The sequence below is a fragment of the Antennarius striatus genome, chromosome 2 (genome assembly GCF_040054535.1).
Source record: "Antennarius striatus isolate MH-2024 chromosome 2, ASM4005453v1, whole genome shotgun sequence".
NCBI classification, from domain to species: Eukaryota; Metazoa; Chordata; class Actinopteri; order Lophiiformes; family Antennariidae; genus Antennarius; species Antennarius striatus.
The window spans coordinates 12,144,793-12,161,626 of record NC_090777.1 but is presented as its reverse complement, the minus strand read 5'-3'; the positions used below and the strand labels follow the sequence as shown (position 1 = coordinate 12,161,626).

At 40.2% G+C, this 16,834-nt stretch overlaps 2 protein-coding genes across 2 annotated transcripts in view; both read left to right on the top strand.

Moving 5' to 3' along the window:
* The window catches only part of ctnnbl1 (catenin, beta like 1), a 76,694-nt gene extending 74,909 nt beyond the window's left edge, over positions 1-1,785 (top strand). The window contains exon 16 of the mRNA XM_068331969.1: positions 312-1,785. Coding sequence (XP_068188070.1) covers positions 312-400 — 89 coding nt within the window. The 3' untranslated portion in view covers positions 401-1,785. The remainder of the gene's footprint in view (positions 1-311) is intronic.
* Positions 1,786-10,521: 8,736 nt separating this feature from the next.
* Positions 10,522-16,834, top strand: part of vstm2l (V-set and transmembrane domain containing 2 like) — a 66,878-nt gene continuing 60,565 nt past the window's right edge. Inside the window, exon 1 of the mRNA XM_068338044.1 lies at positions 10,522-10,816. Within this exon, the coding sequence (XP_068194145.1) occupies positions 10,699-10,816 (118 nt within the window). The 5' untranslated portion in view covers positions 10,522-10,698. The remainder of the gene's footprint in view (positions 10,817-16,834) is intronic.

Below are 16,834 nucleotides of genomic sequence, written 5' to 3'. Positions count from 1 at the left end.
TTGTCAGATTTTGTCATGCTCAGCTACTGTTAAGTCTTGTATTTCTACATAATATTTCAATCAATAGTAGTTTATGAACAGAGAGACATTCGTTTCACACTCCTTGTATTTAGTGATCAAGAGCTTCTGACAGGTAAATCCCAAGGCAGGTGTTATTTTCCTGTTTAAATTTATCTTCATAGTTTTTAGGGATGATTTTGTGGATTTATGACTTCACGAATACTCTCTACAACCTTAAAGGTTGAACAGGAACCATGTTTCTTTTGACAAGTCAACTTATGGTTTGATTTTTTTTTTATTTGTCTTTGCAGAATATGCTGAGAGCATTGGAGACGGGAAGAGTGACGAGTTCAAAGAGGCTGAGCGCAAGAGGATCATGGACCTTGTAGAAAACTTCTAGTTCTCTGTCTGTGTTTCACACATGCCGTCATACAGAATCAATATATTCATACACGTGACATGTCTGATCTGGGGCTCGTGGTATCTGTTATCTTAGTCAAAGAACTAAAAGTGATCTATGCGTCTCTAACTGTTGCTATAGTCACTAGGTATTCTTACATGTACAGTAATACAGTAATTACCAGTCTGTTAAAAGTAATCATTGTCTATTTTCCTGAATATTCTTCAGAACTCATGCTTTGTTTGCCTCAGTTTTCTACCTTATTTATGACTTTTACATCCAAATGTTAGCAAAAAACTACATTTAAAAACTGTAGTTGCTGTAGACAATTACATGAGTCTGATAAGGTACAAGGTGGCCATTTTTAATTTTTAAATAATTTGAATGAAACATACTGCTCCAAATTCAAAATCAGTGCTAGCTGCTGTACCCCTACATTAGAAATGTATTTCATGAAGAAATTTAAACATCAACACTCAGCGCGCTTCTTCAGCGCCTCATCCTCACTAAAGGGTAGTAACGCTGACCCACTAGCTTCAAGCAGCCTGTTCTACCCCATCCTATCCACCCCTAGGCTGTCACAGAAGCTTTTGTCCACAGTATGACTGCCCTGTCACTACACATAGCTTCTGATTTGTACCTGAACATTGATGGTCATTGAGTGACAATGACATAGCTGGGTAGTGTTGATGTTGAACATACTGTCGAATTATGTTTACCGTTTGTCAGTTGTGCATAGTGTTATTGACTCGAAATTGTGCTGGCATAACATTAGCTGTCTGACTCAGGAAAGCCAAAGGGCAGTGTGAGGTGAGGAGTTGACAAATATCTGCAGTTTTCAATGCTAATCTAAAATGTCTTCTCTCAGTACAGAACAACTTTTCCATTGCACAGGAGTCCTACAAGAAGACAATGATACCAGCTATTACCAGGAAGTTGTGACCCGTGATTTCAAATTTTTAATTTGCCATATTCTTCATCTTTGGCAGGTTGTCATGAAGGATTAATGGATTAATACCCAATACTGTACACCTCATCACATATTATCCCTTTCTCAATTTGTATTCTGAGTGATATAATAAACACCAAGTTAGTGTCAGAGGATTGGTTAAAATTTGAATATTGCTGTACATGTAAACCCACTCACTGTGGAACAGTTGAGTATTATAATTGGACTAAAACACAACAAACATGACATAGAGCTACTGTTTATTTTATATACTGGGGTATTGAAAGCTGTCAAGTGATTATAGACAGACTTCACATAGATCCACAAACTTAAGATATCTCCCTGGGCTCTCCTGCTTTACCTGGCTTGTTTGTTTTAGATTTACGTGTATTTTTTTTCTTCTAATAAAACATTTGGTAATAAAATCCTGATTGCATGCTTGGCTTGCTTGATTAATGTCACACTTCTCGGAGTGAGATTGGTGCAGCTTGTTGATAACAGCCTCTGCCTACGCTTGGTTACTGTTGCACAGAGCCACAGATGGAGACAGCAAACCTATATCTGCAGCTCCCTTTGCAGAGAGAGATATAGAGGCCTTAGAGAAAGGCAGACCTGCTTCTTCGGCGTGTGTCTGAACCCACCCACTGGATCTCAGCAAGCTCCCAGAGTTCTCAACCCACTACTATTATTCTGTGTGACTCTGTTTACACACGTCTGTGTGGAGGTGTATTATGGTAGAGCTGCATTCACAAGCCTGTAATGTTATCACATTGCCTTACACCATACTTATTCTGTTAAGTGCCTTAATGTATTTTCAATTATTGGTGCATTTTGATGGTGAGAGCCACTGGATCAGTATTTTATACTTGTAGTGACAAAATTACTAAAATTTTAGTCGGAGGCATTCATGTGATATAAAAATGACCTGTAATTGAAAAAAAAAAATACTGTTTTATATATATATATATAAATTTATAGTAATAATTGTTGCTAGTTCAGAATACAACCAGTTACATCTAGTCTGAACTGACTGCTTATTAACTTCAGAAAGTCAGCGGTTAAAGGAAATGAGTGTTTACGTGTAAATCAGTAACTTAAGATAAAAATATATCTCTGGCATGGTGGCGCAGTGGATAACGCTGTTGCCTCAAAGAAATAAGATTCTGAGTTTGATAACATTCTGTGCAGTTTGTATGTTCTCCTTGTGTCTGTGTGGGTTCTCCTGCTTCCTCCCACCTCCAAAAAAACATGCAACTTAGGTTAATTGTTAACTCCAAATTGTCCATAGAAGTGTGTGTGAGTGGTTGTCTTTCATATGTCCCCTCGATACCCTGGCGACACATCTGGAGCGTATCCCACCATTCGCCCATAGCCAGCTGGGATAGGCCCCAGCAACAAACATTCAAAAACGGATGGAGATGAAACGATTATTGTCGTCTACTCTGCAATGAAATGGATTGATGGATGGATCCTCTGGCATTCCACAAGGGTCTGTCCTCAAGCCACTGCTCTTCAGTCTACATACTAGTATTATAATCTGAGTCCTTTTGACAGACTTGAAAAATGTATTGACGTTAAATACGGGATGTTGAGAAATATTTTCTGAATTCTGACAAGACAGACAAAACAGGGATACCGGAAGTCACAATGTGAGAATTGTTCACGTGTCGCATCAGTTACTCTGAAACTAAATTAAAATAAATCTTTTAGATCTTGGAAAGTTTTTTTTATCCGTTATCTTCTTTTCCTTTTGGCTTTTCCCTTCAGGGGTCGCCACAGCGAATCAATTGCCTCCATCTAACCCATAAACCTCCTCTTTGGTCTCCCTCTAGGCCTCCTGCCTGGCAGTTCAAAACTCAGCATCCTTCTACCAATATATTCACTATCTCTCCTCTGGACATGTCCAAACCATCTCAGTCTGGCCTCTCTGGCTTTAACTCCAAAACCTCTAACATGTGCTGTCCCTCTGATGTACTCATTCCTGATCCTATCCATTCTGGTCACTCCCAGAGAGAACCTCAGCATCTTCATCTCTGCTACCTCCAGCTCTGTCTCCTGTCTTTTCCTCAGTGACACTGTCTCTAGACCAAACAACATCGCTGGTCTCACCACAGTTTTGTACACTTTTCCTTTCATTTCAGCTGAAACTCTTCTATCACACCTGACACTTTCCTCCACCCGTTCCATCCTGCCTGTACACGCTTCTTCACCTCTTTTCCACACTCCACTGCTCTGGACTATTGACCTTAAGTACTTAAAATCTTCCATTTTCTTGATCTCATTGTACCTTCACTCTTCCACTTGGGTCCCTCTCATTCACACACATGTACTCTGTCTTACTGCGGCTAACCTCTATAACTTAATTGTATGGCTCATCAGCTTTATTCCTCTGTAGTTACCACAACTCTGCACTTCTCCCTTGTTCTTAAAAATGGCCATCAGCACACTTCTCCTCCATTCCTCAGGCATCTTCTCACTATCTAAGATCCTGTTGAACAACCCAGTCAGAAACTCTACTGTCACCTCTCCTAGACACTTCCATACCTCCACAGGTATATCATCAGGACCGACTGCCTTTCCACTCTTCATTCTCTTCAATGCCCTCCTCACTTCATCCTGACTAATCTTTGCTACTTTGTTGTCCACAACAGCCACCTCTCTTAGCCTTTGTTTTCTCTCATTTCACTTGTTCATCAACTCTTCAAAGTACTCTTTCCATCTTCCCATCACACTACTGGCACCTGTCAATAGACTTCTGTACCTATCCTTAATCACCCTAACCTGCTGCACGTCCTTCTCATCTCTGTCTTACCAACCTGTATAGATCAGTCTCTCCATCCTTACTGTCTAACCTAGCATACAAGTCATCATAAGCCCCTTTTTTGGCCTTTGCTATCTCTACCTTCACCTTAAGCTGTATCTCCCTGTGCTCCTGTCTACTCTCCTCAGTCCTCTCAGTGTCCACTCCTGTACCTCCTCATTCCACCACCAAGTCTCCTTATCTATTTTCCTTCCAGATGGCACACCAAGTACTCTCCTGCCTGCCTGATCACATTAGCTGTAGTTGTCAAGTCATCTGGAAGCAACTCCTGACCACTGAGGGCCTGTCTTAACTCCTCAAAAGTCATGGAACACTCTTCCTTTCTCAACCTCCACCAATACGTCCTCTGCTCTGTCTTTGCCCTCTTCATCTTCCTCACCACCAGAGTCCTCCTACACACCACCATTATATGCTGTTTGGCTACACTCTCGCCTACCACTACTTTGCAGTCACTGATCTCTTTAAGATTACACTGTCTACACAAGATGTAGTCTATCTGTGTGCTCCTACCACCACTCTTATAGGTCACCCTATGTTCCTGCCTCTTCTGGAAGAAAGTATTCACTATAGCCATTTCCATCCCTTTTGCAAAGTCAACGACCATCTGTCCTTCTGCGTTCCTCTCCTGGATACCAAACCTGCCCATCACCGCCTCATCCCCTCTGTTTCCTGCACCAACATGTCCATTGAAGTCTGCACCAATGACAACTCTCTCACTTCTAGGTATGCTCTGCATCACTTCATCAAAGTCCAACCAGAATTCCTCCTTCTCCTCCAGCTCACATCCTACCTTTGGAGCATACCCACTAACAACATTGAACATCACACCTTCTATTTCTAGCTTCAGACTCATCACTCTATCTGACACTCTACTTACCTCCAGGATATTCCTAACAAACTCCTCCTCCAAGATAACTCCTACTCCATTTCTCTTCCTATCTACAGTACACTATGATAGAACAACTTGAACCCTGCTCCTAAACTTCTAGCCTTGCTACCTTTCCACCTGGTCTCTTGGATACACACTATGTCTACCTTCCCCCTCTGCATCATGTCAACCAACTCTCCACCTTTTCCTGTCATATTTCCAACATTCCACGTTCTTATTCGCAGTTCTGCACTCTTGGCGTTCATCTTCTCTCTCTCCCTACAAACACACTTTCCTCCTCGCCTTCGACCAACAGTTGTCCAATATCCACGGGCACCCTATAGGTGAACAGCACCGATGGCGGTCGTTGTTAACCCGGGTCTCGACCGATCCGGTATGGAAGTCATATATTCGGTTCGCTTGTTTGATTTGGCAAAAATTTTACGTCATATGCCCTTCTTGACACAACCCTCTCTATTTATCCAGGCTTGGGACCGGCACAATAAGACACTGGCTTGTGCCTTCTTGCAGCTACATGTTATCACTTTAAAAAAATATAAATAATCATACAGTTATATTCAAACTCTGACCAGTTACATTATGCATTCATCTAGGAATATCAATCTACTGTGATGCTACTACAGTATATACTGTATGTGCAGAATTCTCCAAACAAGACAGTTCCAGCTGATTTAGGATGCAACACCCAGACTGCTGTTGTGTAAATGGTGTGATACAGGATCACCTTCCAACTACTATTTGTAGTGTGTAAGTGCTTAATGGTTTAGCTCTGGTCCTCAAATGACAGTCTTCTAGCTGTACCCAGAATTTATTTTAAGGCTGGGGAAGACAAGCTGAGGTCCACTGATCTGAAGTCCATCATAACATGGTCCATAAAAAATGAACTAGAAATTTCCTGGTTTCCTCAATAGTTCATCATTTCCCATGTGTGTTTTATATTTTTATGCTTTGCCTTCTTATTTTAATTCCCATTTTACAGATGCAAATCTTATAATTCAAAGCTTTGCATCGTGTTGCCATCCTTTGTACAACTATTGAGTTGAATTTATCTTTGTTAGCTATATCATTATTTTTATGCAATTTCAATATTCTGTAAACTGCTCCCATATGAACTAGGTGCAGAATGTATTCATATTTTCTACAGAATGTTTCTGTATTATTAATCTCTCGACTGTGTGACACATTCTCTCTGGATTCTTGACCATAATTCTGGCAGGACGCATCAGGGAGGGAACAGGGGGTGGCTCACTGACAGCTGTCACATCTGTTGCCTTTCCTAAGGATTTTATTAACTCTTATTTTGCTCAGTAACAAGATGAGTAGAACGGCAGGGTGTTGTTTGCATATTGTATTGGCAGAGGAGGTCTGGCCCCATGCATCTCTTATCAGTGATTATGACTGTGTCGTGTTTAACAGCGGTTATACAGCAATTTCACAGCCGAGGGGAGGGAGAATAATTGTATTTTCCAAATGACTGAGTGCAAACACTATAGACCGCAGTGAATTTGGACTCCTTCCTATGAGTTAGGACTCAGAAGAGAAGGTACTGTGTTAATGAGAATTACCACAGGGATTTATAAATTGTGTCAAATGGGCATACATCTTAAAGCATTGGAGTAAAATGGTCTCCTGCAAATTTGCACACCAATCTCAGTTGGAATTGTAATAACTTTGGTCAACCCATTTGCTTTGAAGAGCTTTATTTGATGTGAAACAGGGCTCCATGTTTCCGGTGTCCTATGTGTGAAGGACTTATTTCTAGGTAAGTTGATTAAAAAAAATTAACAAAAGCATTTTTCTCTATTTTCTGTTCAATGCTCATTTTTAAAAAATGCATTCAAATTAATTTTTCACAATAGTACAAAAGGTAAAAACTTAACCTGCAAAAAGCACATTAGAAGGTATGAGCATTTGACCACCAATGTCACTATTTCATTGTGCAAAAAGCATGACTAAAATATGATGTGTTCTCAAACTGATTCCAACAGAACAAACCTGCCTTAAACAACAAAGTTCATTATTCATGTGCTATGGAATAAAACCAAATACTTCACAAGAAAAACAAGACAAGAAAAATCCTCTTAGTAGCTTAATTCTCACCATGATGACCATTCAGTAATTTTAGAATCCACATATACACAGCTTTGACACACAGTGTTGATGGAAGTGAAACTTCAACATGACTGCCACTGGGGAAATGAAGATGTACCTCTTCATGCATATACAACACATGAGTGCGGTGAGGTAAGGCTGGTGAGGCACTGACTTCATCATAATCATATTTACACACATGAACCTACAGTGTAGCTTATTCACCATTTAATTCGCTGGTTAATTGCTTATGTTTTACATCTCATAGCACAATTATTTACACTTACGAACTGCAACACACAAATAAGCACATTTTATTAAAAAAGACATTGTAATGTTGTTACCTACGTGTTTGTTTATATGTTTACCTATAAATGAAGTCCATGCGCCCCTCCTTCTGACAAAAGCATCGAAAAAATTTTAGGTTAAGATATGTAATCCTCCGTTTTTATAGTAAGGCAACGCAAGCGGAAAAAAAAAAATTAATGGCTGCACTTGACTTGCTGCCTGCAAATTGGAGCTTGCTGTCACTTATTCTGCGGATGAAGAATCCCAAGAAAAATCCCTGGGATTACCAGCGCCCCCTACCATATGGTTAGGAGAACTGCGTAACTCAATTGGTGCCTCTTCCTAACTCAAGAAAGACGTTACACACATACAGTTGTTGACAAAAAACACTTTATATACATTAGCTAAACTATGGAAATTTAGTTCATAGAGCAAACGTGTTTGAACATTTTAATACTGACATGTAGAGAGATAGCATTACGGTCTCATTGTGTAGCTGAGGCTCGGCTGGCTGCTAGATCACCATAGGTCTCTTCTCAGTATTTCAGCGGTAAATGTGAAGATTTGGCGATGTTGAGTAAACATAATCTAAAATTGGTGATGTTAAACGGAAAATAACTTTATAACTTTAACTCTATAATACACATCACTGGATAAATATAACCATTTAATTTATTTCTTCCATTTTCCTTTTTTTTTCTTTCAGGCACGGCCTCACCTGCCTCCCCTGACCGCACGTCAGTGCAGCACGTTAAGTTAGAATGTCTATCCAAAATTAATGTCACAACTCACCGAAACCCCTTTTGTCACGCATAAGACGTCAAGTATTATTTTCCTGCTCACACATTGCAGTTACTCAATCTGATGAACCAGTCCTAAGTGAAAGTTAAAAAGAAAATTGGTAGGTATTGCATGCTTGCGGCAGCAAATGGGCATTTCTGATTTTGCTCTGATGTTATGTGAATGTCTAAACATTTCTGACTGATGCTTTGTAGTGGTTCCTTCTCCTTAAATTTGTAGCCCTATTTGGACCCTTACTTAACTTTATGTCAGATTGTATGACCTTAATGTGTCAAATTCAACACTTTCCTCCAGAATATTTTAGATCAAGGTATGTGAAACGTTTGATCTTCATTTTTTGACATTCACTGTATATCTGCAAGCTACATAATAGTGATGCCATAGGTTTTGTGGTTAGCAAACTATTTAAAAAACATACTGGCCGTGATAGCTGGTGACATTTACTGGTAAATGCTGAGCAGCCACAAAATGAAAGCGAACTGTAACTGAGCTTTACTGATGTGCAAAGTTAAATTATAGGTTGGATATTGTTTCCTTTATTTCAGTGTTTCCAGATCTTCGTTGCTTACAAAGTTGCTCACAGTTAAGACTTTAGTCAATCTACTAAAATATATTACTGATACTCCAAAGCAATTAAAAGACCTTGGGTTTAAGTTTGTTAGCACTGGCACTAAAACCCTCCATCCAGAACAAATAAAAGGCCTCAGACAGTAGGCATTGTCGTTATGACAACTACAAGCAACATGATCACCCACCTGTGTCCACAGCCATGTCACATCACTGTCTGTGACAAGTGTCTGTACTCAGCCCCACCAACAGACTTTGGGACTGACATATTCCACCATGAATATACTCGTACAGACAGCCAACACTCAGTCAGTGTCACGATGCTGACAGCCAGACTGGTCTCCATTGTCTTCTCCCATATTAATGAGAGTTGCTTAAAAGTATAAGAAGAGACAGTGGGACACCTAAAACACACACATTTCTGCTGGAGATGTACTGTATAAATATATATATATATATATATATATATATATATATATATATATATATATATATATATATATATACACACATACATACATATACAGTATATATATATATATACACAGTATAGATATATAGACTATTTCAATCGTCTCCTGCTGCTTTTCCACTTTGCAGGTCACTGGTCCTGCTGCAGCCTATTCCATCTGCCTATGTGGAAGAGGTGGGGTTAACCTGGAAGAGACACCAGACAGACAGACATCCATCCACTCATGCACACACTCACACCTATGGGCAATTTGGTTAACCTGAGCTACTTGTTTTTTGAGGTGGGAGGAAGCCGGAGAACCCTGACAAGAACCCAGGCAGAAGTTTCCTTTACTCCTCGTGCCTTACAGCGGATCACACATGCTTACACACATGCTGTCACACCTCACACAAGCAAAAACCACTCAGTTCAATTGTTAGGCAGGTTATCACTACCATACCAGACATTTTACTCCCTATATGTTAATTAACACTTTACATTAATGGAGGCTGACACTTTCAGATTCATCAGTTTTGCTTTCATTAGACAAGTTGCTGTGAGGTGAAACATTTCTCTATCAAAAGACTAAAAACTCCAACAAGATTGGAGTTCATGGATTTCACAAATTTCACTGTCTGATCCCTGTCTTCTAGCACAAATAGAGCCAGCACAAAGCTGACATTTCTATGTGAAATTGGTGAATCCTCCCATGCAAGGTCAAGATTTTATGAGCAAATGTGTAGCGAGTCAATAAAAAGCTTGAATATGTGAAGTATGTGTATATTTGTATAAATGCTTGAAGTCTTGCTCCAGGTGACGCTTTGGTGGCGTTTGAAAACATGTTGATCATATTTAATAAGTTATTTCCCACTGTTCACAGTTGAACCCAGAAAGAGCAATGGGCACAGTGTATTCCCTGGCATTGTATAGTAGAGAATGAAAGAGGAATTTTAAATGTGTCGTCTTCCTTTTTTTTTTTTTTATTATCAGTTTCATTTTCAAGATTTATTACCTTAGAAGAATCCTATAATAAAAAAAATTACTTCAATAAATGCTAAACTCTGCACATATTTCTTTGTAGAAAAAATTAAATGGTGTACAGTTCAGTGTTGCTGACTGAGTCTTATTTATATAACAGATATTCTCCTAAGAAAGACGCAGCACCGCCCATCTGGGAGATTTGTCCCTCCGCCGCATGTAGAGCCGACCGACTGAGCGCAGACTCTCAGTCAGTTCGCTGGCGCGGACAGAGGCTTCAGCGACTTCCTCTTGTCTCTAGTCCTCGCAGGTATCTCTCACTCACTCTCACTCTCCTTCCTCGCAAGAACAAGTCACCCGGAATAAAAGAAAAGAAAAAAGAACAATCTATTCCGACGTCCGCTCCACCCGATGTGAAAAAGACAAGAGAGAGGAAAAAAGGAGAGCAAATAAATCGAAAGAAATGGGAGCGTTCAGGGTACTGCTGGGGAGTTTACATTACATGGGACTCTACATGCAACTTAGTATCTCCATCAGGCAAGCTGGACACGGCGAGATTGTGAACCACATCTCTGGAAACGGTAGGTGTGAGTTCAGTTGCTCTAAGTGATGTTGCTGATGAGAGGATGGAGGTGATGCCTCTGCCCACATGATGAGGACGAATTACACAAAGAGCAGCACGCAGGCTGACACTCACGCAGGCTGAGACTCTGATGATGCTGATGTGACAGTGCAGATGTGTCCCTGATTGTGTATAAGTCACAAAAGAGAGTCCAACCCACCCCACCCCCTCAGTCCATCTCATTAGCGGTGTGTGTTCTCATTTAAATGTCTGATCAGACCATTTGTAAAGGATAGGAGGGTGATTGTGTGCAGCCCTTCCCAATGTGTGTGAGGATTGTTTGGCGTAATCAGGAGTGGGATCTGTGGCGATACTCACTCAGCCTCCACTCAGGACTGACAGGATTCTGTTGCCTCTGAGAGCTGCAGCGTTCATCTTCCTCCTCTCCTGATCGGTGGGTGATTCATCCAGGTGATGTCAGCTGACAGATGGAAGTTGATATTCTCTTTTAGTATGCCCATGAAATCTGTGCTCTGCTCTGCCTCCATCGCTCTCAGCAGGAATTCCTGTTAACCGACCACCTTGTCCTAGAGGCTCACACTCCTGAGCTGCAGCTCTGTGGGTTGTTTCAGCAACTCAGACTCGGCCTGCCAATCTCTACAGGTGTCAGGGTGTTTGTGTAGAAAACACCGTAAGGAAGAGAACAGAGAACGGGTAGAGGTGACGGGTCATATTCATCAGTGCAGTCTGTCTTATAATTCAGTAAACTGCTGCCTCCTAACAGTGTAACACTTCTTCCTCATGCCCATATGGTTTTTACTCCACAGTCTGGCTTTCAGAATCCTAAATCTTCACCTCAGTTTCATCAGAACTTAAACCAGGAATGCAGCACATGAGATGTTTTCTCTATAAATCATACACAGAGTTGTACAAATGAAACTACACATCAATCAGTGAACAAAGCCTCATGAAGGCAGCTCAGCACCCCTTGTTCTTTGCTCCTGAAGTAATAGTCCCTTTGTAGTTTGACCCCAGAAACCAACTCATCACTAATGAAAACCTGTTGCTAGTCGCTGGAATCCCACATATGGTTATTGATTTAATAATTCAAGAAAAACATTTCATCATCGGTGCTTGTTTTCATATGTTATACCAAACTGAATCGGCAGATTCAGCTGCCTTTCACCTCAGTTCAAGTCTGTATTTCATTAGTTTTCTTGTATTCATTTGAATTTTTCTAGGTCATTAAAACCTGAATGGTCTTTTGATCCATGTCTTCTAAATCTTATGGGGATGTTATTGCGTAACTTTTGTCAAACACTGTTAGAATTATCCATGAAGTTAGAAGCAAAAGTATCACAACTGCCTGTTTCCCATGATGGATAAGGATCCTTTAAAAAAATACCCATGTGATGATCCAGGTTATACAGATAAACAAACAAATAAACAAAATGCCAGTGCAAAGAAAAGGAAAACAAAAAAGTTGAATAATAATAATTTTGGTAATGTAATGATTTGCTATTTCACAGACATATGCATATCGATACCAGTCCTGCATCCTGTCTGTTACAAATGAAGGCAAAGCTGGGACTGTTAGCTTAGAATGAAGAATCACAAACTGAACTTTAAACAGATGAGACGTTTGTTTTTTGAAGAGAAAACTACAAACATAACACATATGAATGGACATTTTTATTTATTTACTTGTATGTTGTTGTTTTTTTATTTATTAAAATATTAAAGGGATTGGAAGTTTGATGAACTTGCACCACTTCTGGTCAGTTTCACAAGAAAAATAAAACAACAAAAAATAATGAAATGTTCAAACAGTTGTTTCTATTTTAGATGAGGAAATTCCTATTTATCAGCCCTGTTAAAATGTTGTGTATCTTCTGATAAAGAATTATGTATACACGCACACACGTACACACACACACTGTCATATATGCGTATATATCTATATGTGTGTGTGTGTGTGTGTGTGTGTGTGTGTGTGTGTGTGTATACTGTACTGTATAGATATATTTTTTCTTGAATATAAATTATATTTTGTCCAATTAAAATGGCAGCTGTAGCTAACCGATGGAGTCTGATGAATTTGTTCCATCTTGGCAATTGGCGCAAGATAAAATGATTATAAATGTAACGTTACACAATCAGTCACTGGATATAGACAGGTTTGATCTGCTGTATTTTACAATAGATGTCCATTGCGTTATATCATTCCTGACATCACTGCAGCCTCCCTGTTTATTTAAGTTGCACATCTCCTGACAACGACTTCCTTTCTGGGGGTAAATGTGACTGATGTTGGTGGAACTCTTACACGGATCAAGAAAACAAGCCTTCACTACATTTTACCGTCTTCGCAGTTTTCACAGTGATGATAACACAGCATGACTCTACAATGGACCTTGAAGGGTCATGCTGTGTTGAGTGGTGGTGGTGGGGGGTAACGTGTCTCAGTTTAGAGGTCTGCCATTAGATGAATGTCCCCCTGGATCGGTCTCAGGCGTCTGCTGACTCCTGGTCGATGATCTCTTGACTCCTCAATCAATGCTGTCTCTACTTTTAATCTGCTGCTGTCCATCTACAGTGTTCATGTTGTCTCTGCTCATCATTGCTGCTTCAATGCAGTGTTCCTCACAGCTTTTTTACCAGCATGCTGAGGTGCTGAATTGTTCCTATTTGTGCCATGCAAGATCCCTCAGGAATACTTCTGGTTTGCAGCATGTCGGTCCTGGTCTTTAGATCTTCATCATCCATTATATATCATGAATACCTTATTACACCAATGTGTAATAAGGTATTACACATTGGTGTGTAACTGACTTGTTCCTCTCTGATGTTGTGCTGCAGACCTTCTGTGTGGTTAAGTTTCACATTTTTTTCTCCTTCTGTCTCTACTTTGAGCAAAATGAGTAATCTCTCATGGCAGATGTGTGCATCCATAACATAACACATCTGAATCTGTTTTCCCAGTGAATAATGATTTCGTAAAACAATGGGTGTGTGTGATTTTTATGGAAATGAGTGCATGCACATTTATTTGTTTTTGTATGTCTTGTGGGTGGAATAAGAGAAAAGAAACCTAAAGCTTACAGAATGGTTCGATGTTCTGCTATTCCGAATCTTCTTCTTTTCCTTTCGGCTTTTCCCTTCAGGAGTCGCGACAGTGAATCAGTTGCCTCCATCTAACCCTGTCTTCTGCATCCTCTTCTCACATCAACTACCTTCATGTCCTCTTTCACTACATCCATAAACCTCCTCTTTGGTCTTCCTCTAGGCCTCCTGCCTGGCAGTTCAAAACTCAGCATCCTTCTACCAATATATCCACTATCTCTCCTCTGGACATGTCCAAACCATCTCAGTCTGGCCTCTCTCACTTTATCTCCAAAGCATGTAACATGTGCTGTCCCTCTGATGTACTCATTCCTGATCCTATCCAACCTGGTCACTCCCAGAGAGAACCTCAGCATCTTCATCTCTGCTACCTCCAGCTCTGCCTCCGGTCTTTTCCTCAGTGACACTGTCTCTAGACCAAACAACAACGCTGGTCTCACCACAGTTTTGTACACTTTTCCTTTCATTTTAGCTGAAACTCTTCTATCACACATCACACCTGGCTTTTCCCCACCCGTTCCATCCTGCCTGTACATGCTTCTTCACCTCTTTTCCACAATCTCCATTCCTCTGGACTGTTGACCCTAAGTACTTAAAATCTTCCACCCTATTCTGTTATTCCTAATACAAAACCTAAATGGTCTCCAGGGTAATCTTGACCTGCTGTACATGAATTGTAGATGTACTTATCTGAAGACAAGAATTGATGAGCATCAGGGATGTACAGTAGATGTGATGTAGGGCTTTAAACCAGAATTTTTGTCAATTGGTTTGTTCCGAACAGAAACAGTATTATGTTTCTGGTTTACCCATGAATTGACATTCCTGCCGGTTGGGAAAAAAAAAAAAGTTCCCGAACCAGTTAATAACGTTCCTTGTGATATAAATAAGTAGGTAGCTTAAGGACTTTTCAATTGGCAACTAAAGAAGTTAGTTTATATGCTGTAGATGTGTCCCTACAGTAAACAGAACAACAGCACTGATCCAGTTATGGAACAGAGGATAGAGAATCGGAGGGAGACGGAGAAGCTGCGGCAGCTGATGATGCAGCGAAGTTTGTGTATGTCAGAGCTCACCGGGGACAAACACGGTGTCGTTCTGAATGAAGCATCTTGTGATCGGTCAAGATCACAAAGAAAGCACCGATAAATGTCCGGAGCGCCAGAGGAAGTCCACCGAAGGAGATTAATTGCTACAAAACGCTGGCAGTACGGGGACACACTGCACTGAAAATGACTGGCAGCCAATGAGTTAATGTCTAAATCAAACCTTTTCTCAGACTGACAGACTTCAGTGTTTAACTGTTATTAATATAATCGAGGCTGGGACACTGCCTTTTCCTTGATTGTTGGCGATATGCCTCAACTTCTCTCCGCTCTCATCACGGATAGTGAATGACAGGAAGGGAAACATGAGGTCAGATATTTTTTTCAAGAACAAAAAAAAATGGTATTAACCGTTTTACAATTATTTTCTGTTCCGATTCTGTTCCAGAACATTAAAAAAATGTAAATTGTTCAGTTTGGTTTTTGTTCCTGGCAAAATAACCAAAAATTTCTGGTTTTTATTTTCATTCCATGAACCGGTTCAAAGCCCTGGAATAAACCCACACGCTTATGTCTGCAGAATAAATTGATGACATTGACTGTGTGTTTTAGACTGTCATCCAGAGTTATTAGGTCAGTGCGTGATATAGGCTACTCCTCAGTGAGTATTATTGCATGAATACAAAGTGGAATGAAATTGAGAAGCCTTTTTTTTGTCTGCTGAAAATATAATTTACATTTGGCTCGTGCTGTTGGTTTACGAGCTCCAAGGGGGCCGTAATTTCACCTCATTCTGTTTCACCTCACCTCGCAAATGAGAATAGTAAAAAGAAGATAAAAGAATATGAGAGTGACGAGACAGAAATCTGTTCAGGTTTGCTCAAGTTTCACAATGTTCTGGCCTGCATATATATGCACATGCTTCTTTATTCATTTCATTAACTCGCAATTAGACCATGGTTATCCAGTGAAGAGATTATTCCAGACAATCAATTGCCTTAATTGATCAGTGAAGGGTAAATGAGCCATTCTGCCATTAAGGTGCTAAAACTTTGCAAGGGAAAAAGATTCAGACACAGGTTTTTGGAGAACAAGTATTTTAGGCCGGTCTCATATCTTCACCCTGCCTTGACCTCCATCACCAGAGAAACTGGCCCCAGTCTGACTCCCATTATGATTTTTGTTTTTAACAGTTTTTTTTCCAATTCAACAGGTCAATTGTTTACCATTCTGTGGAGAGGGATTTTTTATGTTTCATCATCTTTAAAGGTTTCAGGCATGACTGCTCCATGGCACTATGAAAGTGTTTGAGAGGAATGAACCTAATGGATGAGTTAAAACCTGGTCTGACACATATGAATCCTGAAAACAGCCTCCTTTAAATACTCTCTTTTAGAACCTTAAATGCCTCTATTGATGGGTGGTGTGATGAATATGGTGATAGTTATGGCAGGAGCCAGCAAACCATCACTGAGGCGATGACTTCACTCTACTGTTGGACTATTAAACACTTAACAGTAGCTAGTGCATTGTCATGGCAAGCTCTTAGCAGCAGCTTGTGGGGTTTAAATGTGTCTTCTCTAGAATCGGACACCAAATGTCTAGCTGTGTGCCTCGCCTAACAACTCACTGCTGATAGGGGTGTGTTGATGCTGAAGTTCCATACATGGTCACAGCAGTGAATGTGGAAGAACAGCTTCCATAAAAATCAATAAACCAGGTCTCAAATTTTCAACATAAATGCACAGTATAGTGCACTGTTAATAATATATATATATATATATATATATATATACACACACACACACACACACACACACACACACACACACACACACACACACACACACACACACACACACACACAC